This window comes from Benincasa hispida, chromosome 6 (genome assembly GCF_009727055.1).
Source record: "Benincasa hispida cultivar B227 chromosome 6, ASM972705v1, whole genome shotgun sequence".
Taxonomy (NCBI): Eukaryota; Viridiplantae; Streptophyta; class Magnoliopsida; order Cucurbitales; family Cucurbitaceae; genus Benincasa; species Benincasa hispida.
This window is the reverse complement of record NC_052354.1, coordinates 24,306,983-24,321,192: the sequence shown is the minus strand read 5'-3', so window position 1 is coordinate 24,321,192 and position 14,210 is coordinate 24,306,983. Positions and strand designations below refer to the sequence as shown.

The window sequence follows — 14,210 nt, the reverse complement described above, 5'->3', positions numbered from 1 at the left end:
CAAAGTTTGCTTCTAAAAAATTTTCCTTTATCCTTCAATAAGGCTTGATAGAGATCAACTAAGTGTTTCGACGTACAACAAGTACAAGACTAATGCTCTTTCATACCACATTGGAAGCATTGATTTTCAACACTTATAGAGCTCTTATTTTGTGGAGTTTTTCCTTTATGATTGTCACTATTTGTGGTTTTTTTTATAAAGAAAATTGAATGATTATTACCACAAAAAAAATAATTATTTCTTCCTCCGTCGCGGTCACGACCATGACCTCGACCTCCACTTCTACCATTATTATTCGAAGTCACTACATTTTCTTCACAAAATGGTGTTGCTCCAGTTAGTCGCATTTCATGGTTTATCATTCCTTGCTTATTATTTTATTCAATCAAAATAAGACATGATATAAGTTCACAATATTTTTTAAAACATCTTTCTCGTGTTGTTACAGGAGCATATTTAAGACGTGAAAGGTAGAAAACATTTTCTCTAACATATCTTCATTAGTAATTTTTTCTCTACTTAACAACAATTTTGAACTAATATTTTTTATTATGAGCTTTTGAAAGAACCACTATTTTTTTTTATTATCATACATTTCTTTCAAACTTGGCTACAGAACATAGGGATCTTTTACGGTAAGATATTCAATATTTAATCCCTCATGAAAATGATGTCAAAAGAAAATCATGGTCTTTGCCTCTTATTGACTAAATATCCTATTTCTTTCTTTAATCGTTTTTTCAAGATTTATAGCCAATATTGAACTCAAATGTGGTGTGTAGACACCATATAACACTCTTTATAGGCATGAATCAGCTTTTTTATTTTTTTATAAATCATGTAACTCTACTAAATATTATATTTATAATACCAACTTAATTTTTTTAAAATATATTTTTAGTATTTTTTTAATATTGATTTATAAACCAACTTAACTTATATTTTTATAAACACTATATTAGTTATACCCGAATTATGTAAACTTATTAATTAAAATTTGTTCTTAATTGCTTAGAGTTAATATTGATTAGTTTGACATTATTATTTAAGTAATTTTTTTAAATGACAAAACTATTGAAAATATAGTTAAATATAGTAAAATTTCATTTTCCAAATAGGAAAACAGCCCATATTATTTCTAGTTTTACAAAGCCTTTTCCAAGTATCAATGGTTGAATGGCTAAAGTGTCCAACTCAGTACCGTGTATGCACGTGGTGGGATCCTCCAATAAATCTATCAAAATTGGCTATGTATCGACAAAATAGCCCCATCTTTCTAATACGATTCAATGGTGATTTCATTTTCAAACATCTTAAATATGACTTGCCCACAAATTAAGTCACCTCAACATTAGCCCTGTTATTGAGGTAAATTCAAGATATGTTTAGGAGTAATTGAAATAATAATCACTCTTGATCTTGTTCAAAGTCACTGTAAAACATACTTTTTATCTTTCAAAATCAATTTTGATTATATAAAAACTATGTTTAAAAATGTAAAACCAAATAAATTGATTTTGGTGAACAAGAAACTTCCCACTGATATAATGAAAATAAAATAAATGTCCAAAGGTACAAACTCTAATATTTAAACGATAAAAAACATGTTTATGAATTCTTTAAATTTTTTTTTTTTTTTTAAAAAAAGTAAATTTAATCATTTTAAAATCACTCTCAAGCATCCCTTTATAGCATCTTATCCAGGCCATCCCTTTATAGCATCTTATCCAGGCCATCAAACGAGTTATGTAAAAATTGCTACAAATAAATAGTACCCAACCTAAAGTCCAGACTAAAGACGAGGAGTATTTTCTTATTGATCCCAAGTCACATGTTAACGTTGTTTTTAGCATATAAATAGAAAGGAAAAAACATGCTTGGTGCATCTCTTTTGCATGCTTATTACCTACGCATTGCATAATGAAGATCAAGTAGGTGTCTATCTATCTATCTATATATTACAATTAAAGAGTATGAGTGTGAACCTTTGAACTTTAAGAGAACTTATTCATGTCTTGACAAGGTTGAACTATGCTCAAGTAAGCTGGTTGAGTCATACTTAAGACGGCTTCTTTTTTCCAAATAACAAACTCAACGAGTACGTGTTGCCCTTCTTAGCAGCCACTTCAACACGATTTGCACCAATCTACAAGTAAATTTTTACACACCCATTCAGGATAGAACTCGAGGTTATTCAATTCATGAAGCCAAATCACATAGTTTCAAAATATATAGATACCAAGACAAATACATAGTGGCAGATATTCCGTGATACCGAAATTGTTACGAATTTGAAACCAGAGAATACCTTATCCATAAGCCAGTAGCCGATTGTTGGCATGTACTGAACCAAATACATAACAGCAAGGACGGGCTACAGGAATTAAGCAACAAATTAAATGTCAAATTCTAACAAAAGCAAGAGTTAGAAGATGGAACTTCTCTCCCCCACAAAAAAAGGAAAAAAAAAAAAAAGGTGAAAAGCCTTTGCTACCAATAAGAAAAAACTAAGAACAAGTCACATGCTTTCCAGTATTCTAGTTTGAGATTATAACATGAAATTTACTATGAAAGTGCATAGGAAGGTATTAATTTTGAACATGCATGGCAAAACAATGAATGGAGAGTCCGGATCAGGATGTGTGGGTATACTAGTATAGATTATAGATAAAGAAAAAAGGGGCTAAAATTTCAAACAATTTAATGAATGAACATTAAGAAAACATTTATATATTAGCTTGACATGTACAAAATCCTCAGTTTGAGACAATTTACCATGGTATATATTTAGCCAAGATTCATTAGTCATCAATATCAATGCAATGACAAGCTACCATTCTTTTTTATGTGCAAGTTGACAGTCAGGGTTTTTCAGACTTCAAGCTCTGCACGTGATTATTTATTTATTTTCAAAAAAACCCTGACTGTCATCTTATGGCTTGCATAAAGTGACATAGTTCAACATGATAGTAGCTTCAAAGATCACAAAAAGAAGTCTACTTCCAAGCTATTTAATCGACAAGATAAATACTTCCTAATACGTTTGTGAATCATTTCAAAATGGATACCTGATATGATATCCAAACTTCTTTTAGATTATGGCTAGCAGCAATAATTGTTAACTGAGCACATCTTTCTGATGAAAGCCGCTTCTGCAAGAAAAGTAGAATCAAGAATACTCGATATAAACTCTGTTTAGGATGTCATAAGCTACACAGCAAGCAGTACAATCCCTAAGTAATGGAAAACAGAAGTGCAAGTTTAAATTTTTATCAAATTCCTCATTGAACCCAAATATATGGAAAGATATAACAGGATAAACGAACTATAAAAATATACCAAATGTTCGAGGTATTTGGACCCTTCCTCTATTAAGAATTCTCTCAAGCCCTAAATCAGTCACAAAAATATTCTCCCCTTTCTCATTCCTACTCCCACTATTTATAACCAATACCCTAACAAGTTTCCTCATTAATTACTAGTATATCCCTAGTAACATTCCTATTACTTACTGGGTTATTATGTAGAACCACCCATATATGATGTCATCAAGCAAATAAAAACATGTCCTAAAGATTATGCATAAAAATGTACAAATAATAACAAAACAAGTTTTTTTTTAAATCAAATATATCATTCTTTTCTATATCCATGAGTTTTTGGGCCAACTTGCACGCATCTCGATTATTCTCACGGGACAATTGTGCAACGCTACTAGATTTGGTTGCAAGGGAACTTGTAGGAAATAAAATGTTGGGCAAGTCGCCACTATAACTTCAACTCATTCTTCCTAATCCTTTTATTTATATGGACTCTTATTGACCACTAGGTCAACTCATTAATCATTATAATAAATCAAATTGAATTGAGCAGAGTGAAATATATATATACATACATACATGTGTGTGTGTGTATTTGAGTTCAGTGAGAGATTCAAAACTTTGATCTCTTAGTTGAGCATCCATGCTTTACGATATTGACACAAGATAAAATATGATCTACATACCTCAGATACACCTTTCTTCCCAATGGCTTCTGCACCTGAGCTAGTTGACGTTTCAATTGGTCCAGGACAAACTACGGTCACCCTAATTCCTTTAGGGTAGAGCTGGGATTCCATTGTGCAATATAAAAGAAAAATAAACGATACATGATTATATAAGAAAAATAAAAGGTAAATGACTATAAAAATGTAAGAGAAAAGGAAAAAGTAGCAAGGAAAGGTTGGAACAAAACTTAACATTCAGTTTTATGGTAGAATTCTTCCAAAAACATTACGGAACCTCATCAAATCCAACATTAGGAAAGTTTTCTAAGATTTTAGGGATTAATCAATGCTACCCTCAATTGAACTTATAATGTTCTCATCCAGAAGGCTTCAGAGGTGAAAATAGTGAACGACTTCTAAGCTATCAGGTACATATAAGATTATCAACAAAGTTCTTTTGAGTTTAGATTATTTGGAATTTTGAATGGAATTTACATTATATTTAGAGGAATTTTCACAGATAGAAAAAATGTCAAACTATTTACAGAAACAGCAAAAAGAAAAACACTGATATCAATGATAGACTTGTATTAGTTTCTATCACTGATAATATCAATGATAGACTTCTATCGACTCTACCAATGATAGACTTCTATCAGTTTCTAACAATGACAGACACTAATAGATTTCTATTAACATCTATCGGTGATAGACTTGTAACTGATAGACGCTGATAACGATAGATATTGATAACAATGTTTATCACAACTATAATTAAATTTTTCTATTTGTGTAAATATTATCCCTTATTTTTCTAATTTTGAAAATCCCCCTTACATTTACGTCATATAAGAAATTGTAATGTATAAAAGAATATTCATGTAATGTAATTGTCTAAAAAATCATAAGTTTAATATAATTCATAGAAAACCATCTCCCTCTCTCACTTTCTCCATGTGCCAATTACAGTATTTTATTTTCAACTAAGATCTCTGATTATAATTTATAACGAATAATAACATTATCTTTATCTAATAAAACTATTCTTCTCATTTACCTATATTTAATTAACAATAGTTTAAAATGTCAAACTGAGCCTAGCTTAGTGAATAAGGTACAAATTACCAATCTCAAAGGTCAATATCTCGATCCCCATTCCAAACAAATGTTGAACTATAAAAAATAAAAATAAAAAATTTTAAGATAAGAAAAGTATATTTTAGATGACTTACATTAATATTTTAAAAAACAACATTTAACTTTTAAGTTAACATGTCAAATATTAACGATTATTTAATCAATGACGCCCTCCATGGAGATGAAGATCATAATCAATGAAGATATGGTGATTTATAAATGAAAGAGGCCTATAGGAGGAAAAACCCCTTAAGAGGAAAAAGACCCCTGGGAGAAAATGTTCAAGTACTCAATCCACACTGGCTAGAGTCATTCGCACCCTTAAGTGGAAAGGAATTTTATAATCCCAAAATCTTACTTTGTTCATCTTTATTTATTTTAAATATTAGATTTGGTTGAGCCTTTTCTTTATTTGTAGTTCAATTAATTGAATGAGTGATTAGTGGATTCTTATAAAGGAATTCAAAGTAGTGATCTAGTCTTAGAGATATTTACTAGCGGGTTGTTTTAGACTTTTAGCTAAATAGGGAAATGTAAAGAGAACAGGGGTGAACTTCTCCCGTATGTTGAACTCTGAGTTAAATGAGAAGTTGGGATTCCTCAAAAATCCCAAATTGTTATCAAACATAACCTTAGTTTTTTAAATTTATGTTTGTTTGCTCCCAATTTTTCAATTATGGTTTTCATCATAGTTAAGGAAGCACTTGAATTCCTAATCAAATCCTAAAAATAAACTTTGAAAACTTTTTTTTTAGTTTTCAAAACTTGACTTGATTTTTTAAAACATTAGTATAAAACATAAAAACTTATGGGGGAAATAGTATTTATAAGCTTAATTTTCAAAAAAAAACTGGGCCTGAGAATTTAGTTTCTAATTTGGTAGAGTCTAGCCTATTTAGAAGTTACTCCAAAATGCAAGTATAAACAACGCTAAATATAGGAAGGCATGCTCATATTCCTTCATTCACAACAGGTACAAGTCCCCACTGTAATCCTAAATATAAGCACAAACACACTAGGTTAATCTTACCTCTGATCGTAAAGAATGAAAATAACCATTCAGAGCATGCTTTGATGCAGAATATACAGCCTGTCCTGGAGCAGGTGTCTTTCCCGCAGCACTGCTCATCTGAAAGCAACCCAGAAGGATACAAAATATTAGAAATCGACAATTTAGATTATCATACGAGTAAAAGGATATAAAAGAGAAGAAACAAGAAAGATACATGAAAAATAAAATGACGATGGTCCAAATATCAAATACGGAAAATTATACAATTACAACAATGTAGCAACAATCAAGAGCCCAAAAACTAGATTATTGTCAGATGTGCATTGTCCAAAGATGAGAAAAAGTAGTACTTCTCATGATAAAAATTAACTGTCCGAGAATTAGGTAACCTAAAGCTTGAACCGGCAATAGACATTTATAGTCATATCACAATAGGATATTCAAGGTCCAGCCACACTGATATTATCATATCAACTTAAGATGCAACAATGAATCTAAATTAAGTAAACAGTGGGAAAGCATAAGTAGTATCAGTGACTTCCACTTACAACAACAAAATGACCTCGTCCCCGATGTAACATAAAAGGTGCAAGAAGCCGTGTGAGAGAAATGGTCCCAATAACATTGACGTCAAATGTTGTCTGATTGTTATAAAAAAGAAAACAGAAAGACTGTAAGAATTGAACGCATTATACATGGTTAACAAGAGTTACTAATAGAAACAGAAAGATAACACAAGAAATGGCTATCTCGATAACCAAAGGATGAATAGTACTGAATATCAAATCAATCCATCTCAGAAATCACTAAACCAAATTGTGAGTGTCACTTGTTTATTCCTCCTTACCTTCAGACTTTCCTCAGATACATCCAAAGCTGTAGTTTTCTGTAAAACAATAAACGAACACAGATATCAAAGCATAGAAAGATCGTTAAACAGATATGGACAAACAAAACATAGCATGTGGAGCTTTTTACACCATGGAATCATTAGACTCAATGATGATAACCGAAATTTGCACAAAAGGTGTAACTGTAGGGGTGTTCATAGATAGGATTGGATTAATTTCAAGCGTGTTTTTGTACCAATCCAAATTGTAAGGCTGACTGTATAGCCAATCTGATTAACCCAAACTTATTCACATACAAACCCAACCTGAAATGCACTCCACAGAATTCATTTGGATTGAACTGAACCAGGTCATCACTTATAATATCAGCAAGAGAAAAGGAAAAATAAATAAGGGAAAGAAGATAACACAATGGCTAGCTTGTTCAGCAGATTTTTTCCATCCAAAATTAAGCAGAAAGATTAAAAAAACATCACAATTTCAACAGCAAAAATCCCAAGAAGCGCAATTTTGATAGGAAAATCAAAGCAACATCATGAACCCAGCAGAAAGGAGCTAGCAAATTTATAAGACTCAACATAAGGCATGATCCTACTGGGAAAAGAGGGGAAATGCTGAAGCACTTGATGCAGATAAAGCTCAAAGTAAAGAAAATGATATGAACCTTGAGAGATTAAGTCAGGAACAGATTGCAAGAAATTCAGAGAACAATCTTGAGGCTCAAAAAAGTAATGATTGGACATCTAAACCACCAAGCAAAAACCATTGACTAGAGAGAATAATCTCAGTCAGTCTATGGCATCAGAGATTCAAAATGAATGGTGATGGAGGAGAAAAATTCATCAGATTGATAAGAGAGAAAAATCAAATAGTGGGAGCTCAAAAAGGGGAGAGAAAAGTTAATGACAAAATGTACATTATCAATCATTGAGATTCAAACAAAATAAGTTCATTTAAGAGAAGAAATTGATGCAAAGATGTAAAGGGGGGGGGAGAGAGACAAAGAAAATGACATTCATTGAGCAACTTAGATGGGCAATAAAGATCCGAGAGAGAACTTGATTGAAAATTACACCCAAAAGTAATGACGGTAGCGAAGGCGCAAAAACAGATCATTTTCAGGCAAATACATGAATGGTGATATATCTGTTAACCAGTAGCAGAGAAGGGTGAGGTCCGGTGGATGCGAAGGCAGGAGGACTGAGGGTTGAGATTTTGAGGGACATATCAAACTAATTGCATCAATGCATTCATACATACAACTTTTTTGGAAAAAAATGCATGAATACATACATGCATACATGCACGCACGCACCACAGGATTGGGTTTAGTTATACCAAGGCTTTTATCGTCCACATGTAGGACCAATAATCATCCAAAATTTTGGTAAGGTTCTTCTAGTAAGCTGAAAGAATTGATCAAGCCAACCCAGTCCATCAATTTTTTGTTGTATTGCCTATATTGGCATAGGTTATATCCATCAATGTCCAATGGGAATTATGGAAATTAGATAATTCGGTGTAGCATAAAGTTTGAACCATATGAAAATGTAGATGTACAAAAAAAACAATGTTATGAATGCCGTTCCCAAAAAAGCACCATGAAAGTAAGTTCATTCAAGGTGCGTGTTGTCTGTTGTAATGTCTCCATGATTTATTTTCATATAAATAATTATAAAAGTAAACTATTACACTTAGTCGAAATAATTCCCAACTGATACCAAACAACATAATTAAGTTGCCACCTTATCTATTAACAGCTTCAGCCTTTAACGTAAAAATTCAGATCCATGCTAACTGGAATTCTCCTGATTTACAGAACACTCTAATCTATGGCTTACTACTTAAACTGATACATTGAAACATATCTAGTTATTTTGTCCTTGAATTGGTTTCATAGGAAACTAATTTCTTGAAGTATCACATGCTACATTACTAAGGAGATCTATAAAGCAACAAATCAATATTATTTGCACGTACAGCAATACATGGGCTCTTGCCTTTATCAATTAACATAAACACTTGTCTGCTAGTAGCCACACGCTAGATGAAGAACTAAGTACACATGTTCACAGGATTGGAGAATAATACGAACATTAAAATTTGACAACTGACATTTCTAAAATAGGACAATGTCATAATATCGTGCAAAGGTGTAATGTCAATGTCTTTACCAATTACCGGCATGTTTCAAAATCTTAAAAGGATTAATTAAATCTATGATAGCATTATTAAGGTCAATTAATATATACAAAATATTAGTTGCTTACCGGACGCTCAAAAGCTGCATTATGGATCATATAATCCACACCAGAGCCAGGAAAAAGGGATTCTGCTTTCTCTACAGCCTCTTTCAGCTTATTTTCCCCAGATGCCAAATCTAAGGGTAAAACTTTCACTTCATTAGGTGCAAATTTACCTGTGACGGATCAAAAGCTGCTTTAGAGAGAAATAATTATCGGCGTAATAAGAGACTCCCGCAAATTTTTATGTAAAAATGCAAACCAGAGAGCTCGTTCTTCACTCTCTCTAACCCAGCTTCATCCCGTGCAGAAATAATAAGCTTAGCCCCCAAACCAGCAAGTTGTTTTGCAAGAACCTCTCCTACATTCAACGGAAATTTTACAAAAAAAAAAAAAAAAAACAAAAACAAAAATGACAACAGTAATCCTATAATTAAGCATAAAGACAGAAAGACAAATTTGCAGAAAGATTCTTCATCTATTAAAGTTTCAATATAGTAAAAATGAACGATACCAATTCCTCGGCTAGCACCAGTAATCCAAACGACCTGATACAAAATAGTTGGATTAACATCAGAAAAGAATGATGATACGTCTCTAGAACTTGAAGAAGAACATAAGTTCCTATCGAAAACTTGAAATTAGCTGACCTTATCTTCAATTTCCTCTCGCTTGACATGCTTTTTGGACATTAAAGTGAAGTCCCCTATGAATTTGAATAGGAAAAAAGTAAGGCAACAAAGGCAGAAAATCAAATTCTTCGCATTTCTAAGTATTCAAATTCAATAGTCGATTGAAATTGGGAACGATGATTACCATGAGCTGTGGCGAATCTGAACAAGAGAAGGAGAAGGAGAAGGAGAAAGAATGAGACAAGGAAGAAGACGAGAACCAGCATTTTTCACTTCTGCCGCTTCGTTTGAAATAGCATCATCTGCTTTTCGAGCCCATCTTTCTACTAAGATTCAACGGTGGATTCATTCAGGAGAAATGAAAAAACAAAACAAAACAAACAAAGTAAAATTAACGAAAATATTTATAAGATTAAGCAAAATTTTAAAAATAGACTTTTATAAGTGTCTATCATATAATTATATCTATCAACGTCTATCATCGAAAGTTTTAAAATGTTACTATATTTTGTAAATATTTTACTTTATTTTTCTATATTTAAAAATGGCACAAAAATTAATTTATTTAATAATTAAATAATAATATTAATTCAATTATTAATTTTTCAAGAGAAATTATTTTAAATATCAAAATTCTGTAAATATTTTCAAATATAGTAAAATGATAAAAAGGAAACTTTTTGTCATTTTGCTACAATAGTAAATAAGTGGGTCATTTTACTATGTATGAAAAAATCCCTAATTACAAGTATTTGTATAATGAGTAATTTATAATTAAAGTTACTTGATTATATAATTTAATTGATTGATGAGTTTATATAATTATGATGTATTAATTAATAAAACAATTAATGAATTCTAATTAATCCTTGTTATGATTATTAAAAGATAAATTCATATTATATTAACTATAATGATCATTAATAACCTATAAATTAATTAATTAAATGATAATTTTATTGCATCGGTTATGATATATGTGTACATATAAACTAATTTATTAAACTAAAATAATTGAAAATTTTCAAAGGTGGCTGACAGGACAGGACCGCCATGATTTTATCCTTTTGGAATCTTTCTTTTTGAAAAATATAAGATTACGATAAGATTTGTCGGTGGGACAGGACCCCATTTGACCTTATCTCATCATAATGAGAAAAGTAATAATAAAGCAATAAAGCACAAAGCAATAATAAAACAACAAAGCAATAAAGGTAGATAGATGAGATATGTCTGCATTATCTTCAAGCACGCTTGATAAGATCTTCAATTGATAGCTATTGATATTGTCACCCAGTTTCTCCTGAATGACCTTAATTGGAACGACTATTGAATATATCTACCGTATCAATTCTTTTGAGACTACGATCCAGGGTCTTACTCTTCCGGCTACCCCGCCTACTTTGATTGCCCAACGTAATCCTTATGAGTTAATGGGATATTATAGTTATTTCTCTCACAGTGATCTGTCCGAGCTTTCCAATCTTCAACTAACCGCTGTGGCTGGTGGGTGGTTAATCCACTTTAAAAACATACTATCTCCATCATCTCTGCCTCAAATGTAAGTTCTTTTGAACGACAATAATAATTATAGACTGATTACACGCCTTTGTACAAAAGCGATTTAAATAATTTACATAATTTTAAATTTAAATAAACATTTGAGTCATCATTTCTTAGACTAATTTGGTTGTGAGTCTAAAAATGGGTCATTGATGTCATAATCGGCAAAGGGGTCATAATCATCTTCATCATCTTCGACTTCATTATTTACTAATGCAAAAGAATTTGCATCTTCTTGAGTTTCGTCATGGTCTGATAACTGCTTGACGACTGTATTGAGAGATGAAGTAAAATCAGCGTGTGATCCTACTTCAGCGAGAGAACTCATGATTGAATTTTTCGTCAAAGTAAATTGTTCATCTTCTTAACGAGATAAGTCTTGTAGATGAACATTGGCTTTGAACCAATCTTTTAGCTTCGACCCTTCTAAGTGAGAGTAGTCAAACTTTTCACACCACTTGATCCTTCGTGCTTTGCTTAAGGCTTTAAAATTTTCATATGGTCCTAGTTGGAAATTCCAACAAAAGGTCAACGGAATTTGAAAATATAATGCAAATCTGGACGTCTTTGAAAGAGGAAACGCATAGATGCTATTTTGAAAAAGGTGGTAAGATCTTTGGACTTCTACTGGGAAGATTTCTTCTGATAGTCCAAAATAGTTCCACCATAATTGAAACCAATTTGGAAAATGCATTTTGTAAGAATGGTTGTTTGCTTGAAACTAGAAAATATTATACCATGCTCGCATGTAGTCACGGTATGTATATGTTTGAGGTTTGAAGAGTTTTGAGAATTTCTTTGCTACAAACATCCCTTGATTCCAGTAGGATGAAGTTAGCACTTTGAATATTCTCAATTTTGAGTATACAATTTTTGAAGGATTGGAACGATCCGGAACATGAGTAATTTCCACGGATTTAGTGTCCACCAAGATGAATTCGTAGAAAGTTCTTGTTTTCTATACATCTTCGGGAAGATAGTTGAATCCGTGAGGGAATACTTGAGAACAAACTTCTTGAATGGATGGTCCGTCAAATTCTGGCTCGATCGTTAGATTGACCATTGTTGTTTTAGTGAAATATCCCAAAATTGGTGGCCTCGATTGGAAAACCTTTGGCCTTACCACTTGGGAAAATGTTATTGGGTTTTTGGGAATTAAATTTGAAGATGGCCTCATGGGTCTCTTATTTGAGTTGTTTGCTCCCGATGGACGTAACAGTGTTGTTGAGGGTTGAGGAGGCAGGTTTAAGGATCCTGATTGTATTGAAAGTGCCTTTTGGGCATTGCCTTTGACGCCTTCTAGACATGACTTCAAAGTCGGTGTCCATGACATAATTATCTGCACTCATGGGAGATGTTGCAGAAGATTGAGAGATAGGTTGTTTTCCCTTTGAAATACTAGCCTTGGAAAGGCTAGCCTAAACGCTTTGCGTCAGCGGAGGCCGCCTTGGTGGCCGAGGATGGTCAGGAGGTTCCATGAGCTTTTAGGGGGGTTTTAGGAAGATATTTTTTAGGAGGTTGTTCCCTTGAGAGGTGTTCTCTGCTTAGATAATTCGCAAGAGAGTTTTCCGTGCCTTTTATAGGCTCAATTTTGAAATCAAAGCAGGATAAGATTGTCTGCCATCTTGCAAAGATTTTCTTTGAAACTAGATTCTTCACATCCTTTTCAAAGATGTATTTACTGGCCTTTGAATCCGTTCGCACCAGAAAATCTTTGTTGATAAGATCTCCTTGGAACTTTTGAACGCAATTTACTATTGCGAGAATCTCTTTTTTGACTGTGGAATAGTTCTTTTGAGCATCATTCCAAACTCTAGAATAATAACAAACTACTGTTTCTCTTCCATTAATTCCTTGCTTGAGAATGTCGCCGTAACCAATGTCAGATGCATCAGTTTCCACAATTGGATAAGTTTTTTTCATCCTTTAGCGATAAGCATGGGAAGCCTTTTGCAAAAGTTTTTATTGATTGGACTGCTCGAGTATGCTCGTCAGTCCATGGTTTTGGGTTCTTTTTCAATCTGTCATTAAAGGGGAGACAGATGGTACATAGGTCTTTGATAGTCTTCAATATAATTTACACATCCAAGAAAGCGCTGGAGTTGTGTCTTATTTTGAATAGTGTCTAGAAACTTATCCATGAAATCTAGCGATCATTGGATTGGTTTGATTATTCCTTGATTAATATCATAACCAAGAAATCTAATTTTCGTTTGAAACAATTTGATCTTTGGTAAAGACACCACAAGACCATTTGTCTTAATAATGTTGAAGAACAGTTATAAATGCCTAGATTGTTATTCAATTGTATTTGAGAATACCAAGACATCATCTATATAGACGATAGTGAAATCCTAATATTTGTTGAATATGTCATTCATGACATTTTGAAATTCTGAATGAGCATTTTTTAATCCAAATGGCAGACGTTCTATTGGTATTGTCCGAAGGGGACGTTGAAGGCAGTTTTATATTTGTCCTTTGCAGATACTTAGATTTGCCAAAATCCAGATTTCATATCGAACTTTGAGAAAACCTTGGCTGAGGTTATTCTTTTTAATAAATCTTGTCGATTAGGAATGAGATACCTAATCCATTTGAGAGCCTTGTTAAGGGGTTTATATTTGATTACCAATCTCGAAACTCCTCGTTCTTTCTTGGCTTGATTATTGAGCACAGGACCATGGGCTTTTTGATGGGCTAATAAGCCCTTTTTTAAGGAGCTCATCAATTTTTGCCTTGCAGATTTTGATTAGGTCTTTTGACATTTGAATGGGCCTGGCC

At 32.5% G+C, this 14,210-nt stretch overlaps 1 protein-coding gene across 1 annotated transcript; it reads right to left on the bottom strand.

Annotated features, from left to right (window-relative positions):
* Positions 1 to 1,786: 1,786 nt before the first annotated feature.
* Positions 1,787 to 10,221, bottom strand: LOC120080509 (dehydrogenase/reductase SDR family member 7). Its single transcript, XM_039035190.1, has 12 exons — positions 10,048 to 10,221; positions 9,882 to 9,937; positions 9,746 to 9,779; positions 9,494 to 9,592; positions 9,259 to 9,407; positions 6,985 to 7,023; positions 6,686 to 6,778; positions 6,156 to 6,254; positions 4,007 to 4,108; positions 3,069 to 3,152; positions 2,309 to 2,374; positions 1,787 to 2,146 (listed from the first exon to the last, which is right to left on the bottom strand). Exons 1-12 carry the CDS (start codon positions 10,127 to 10,129, stop codon positions 2,060 to 2,062), a joined length of 990 nt encoding a protein of 329 aa, XP_038891118.1. The 5' UTR covers positions 10,130 to 10,221; the 3' UTR covers positions 1,787 to 2,059.
* Positions 10,222 to 14,210: the final 3,989 nt, after the last annotated feature.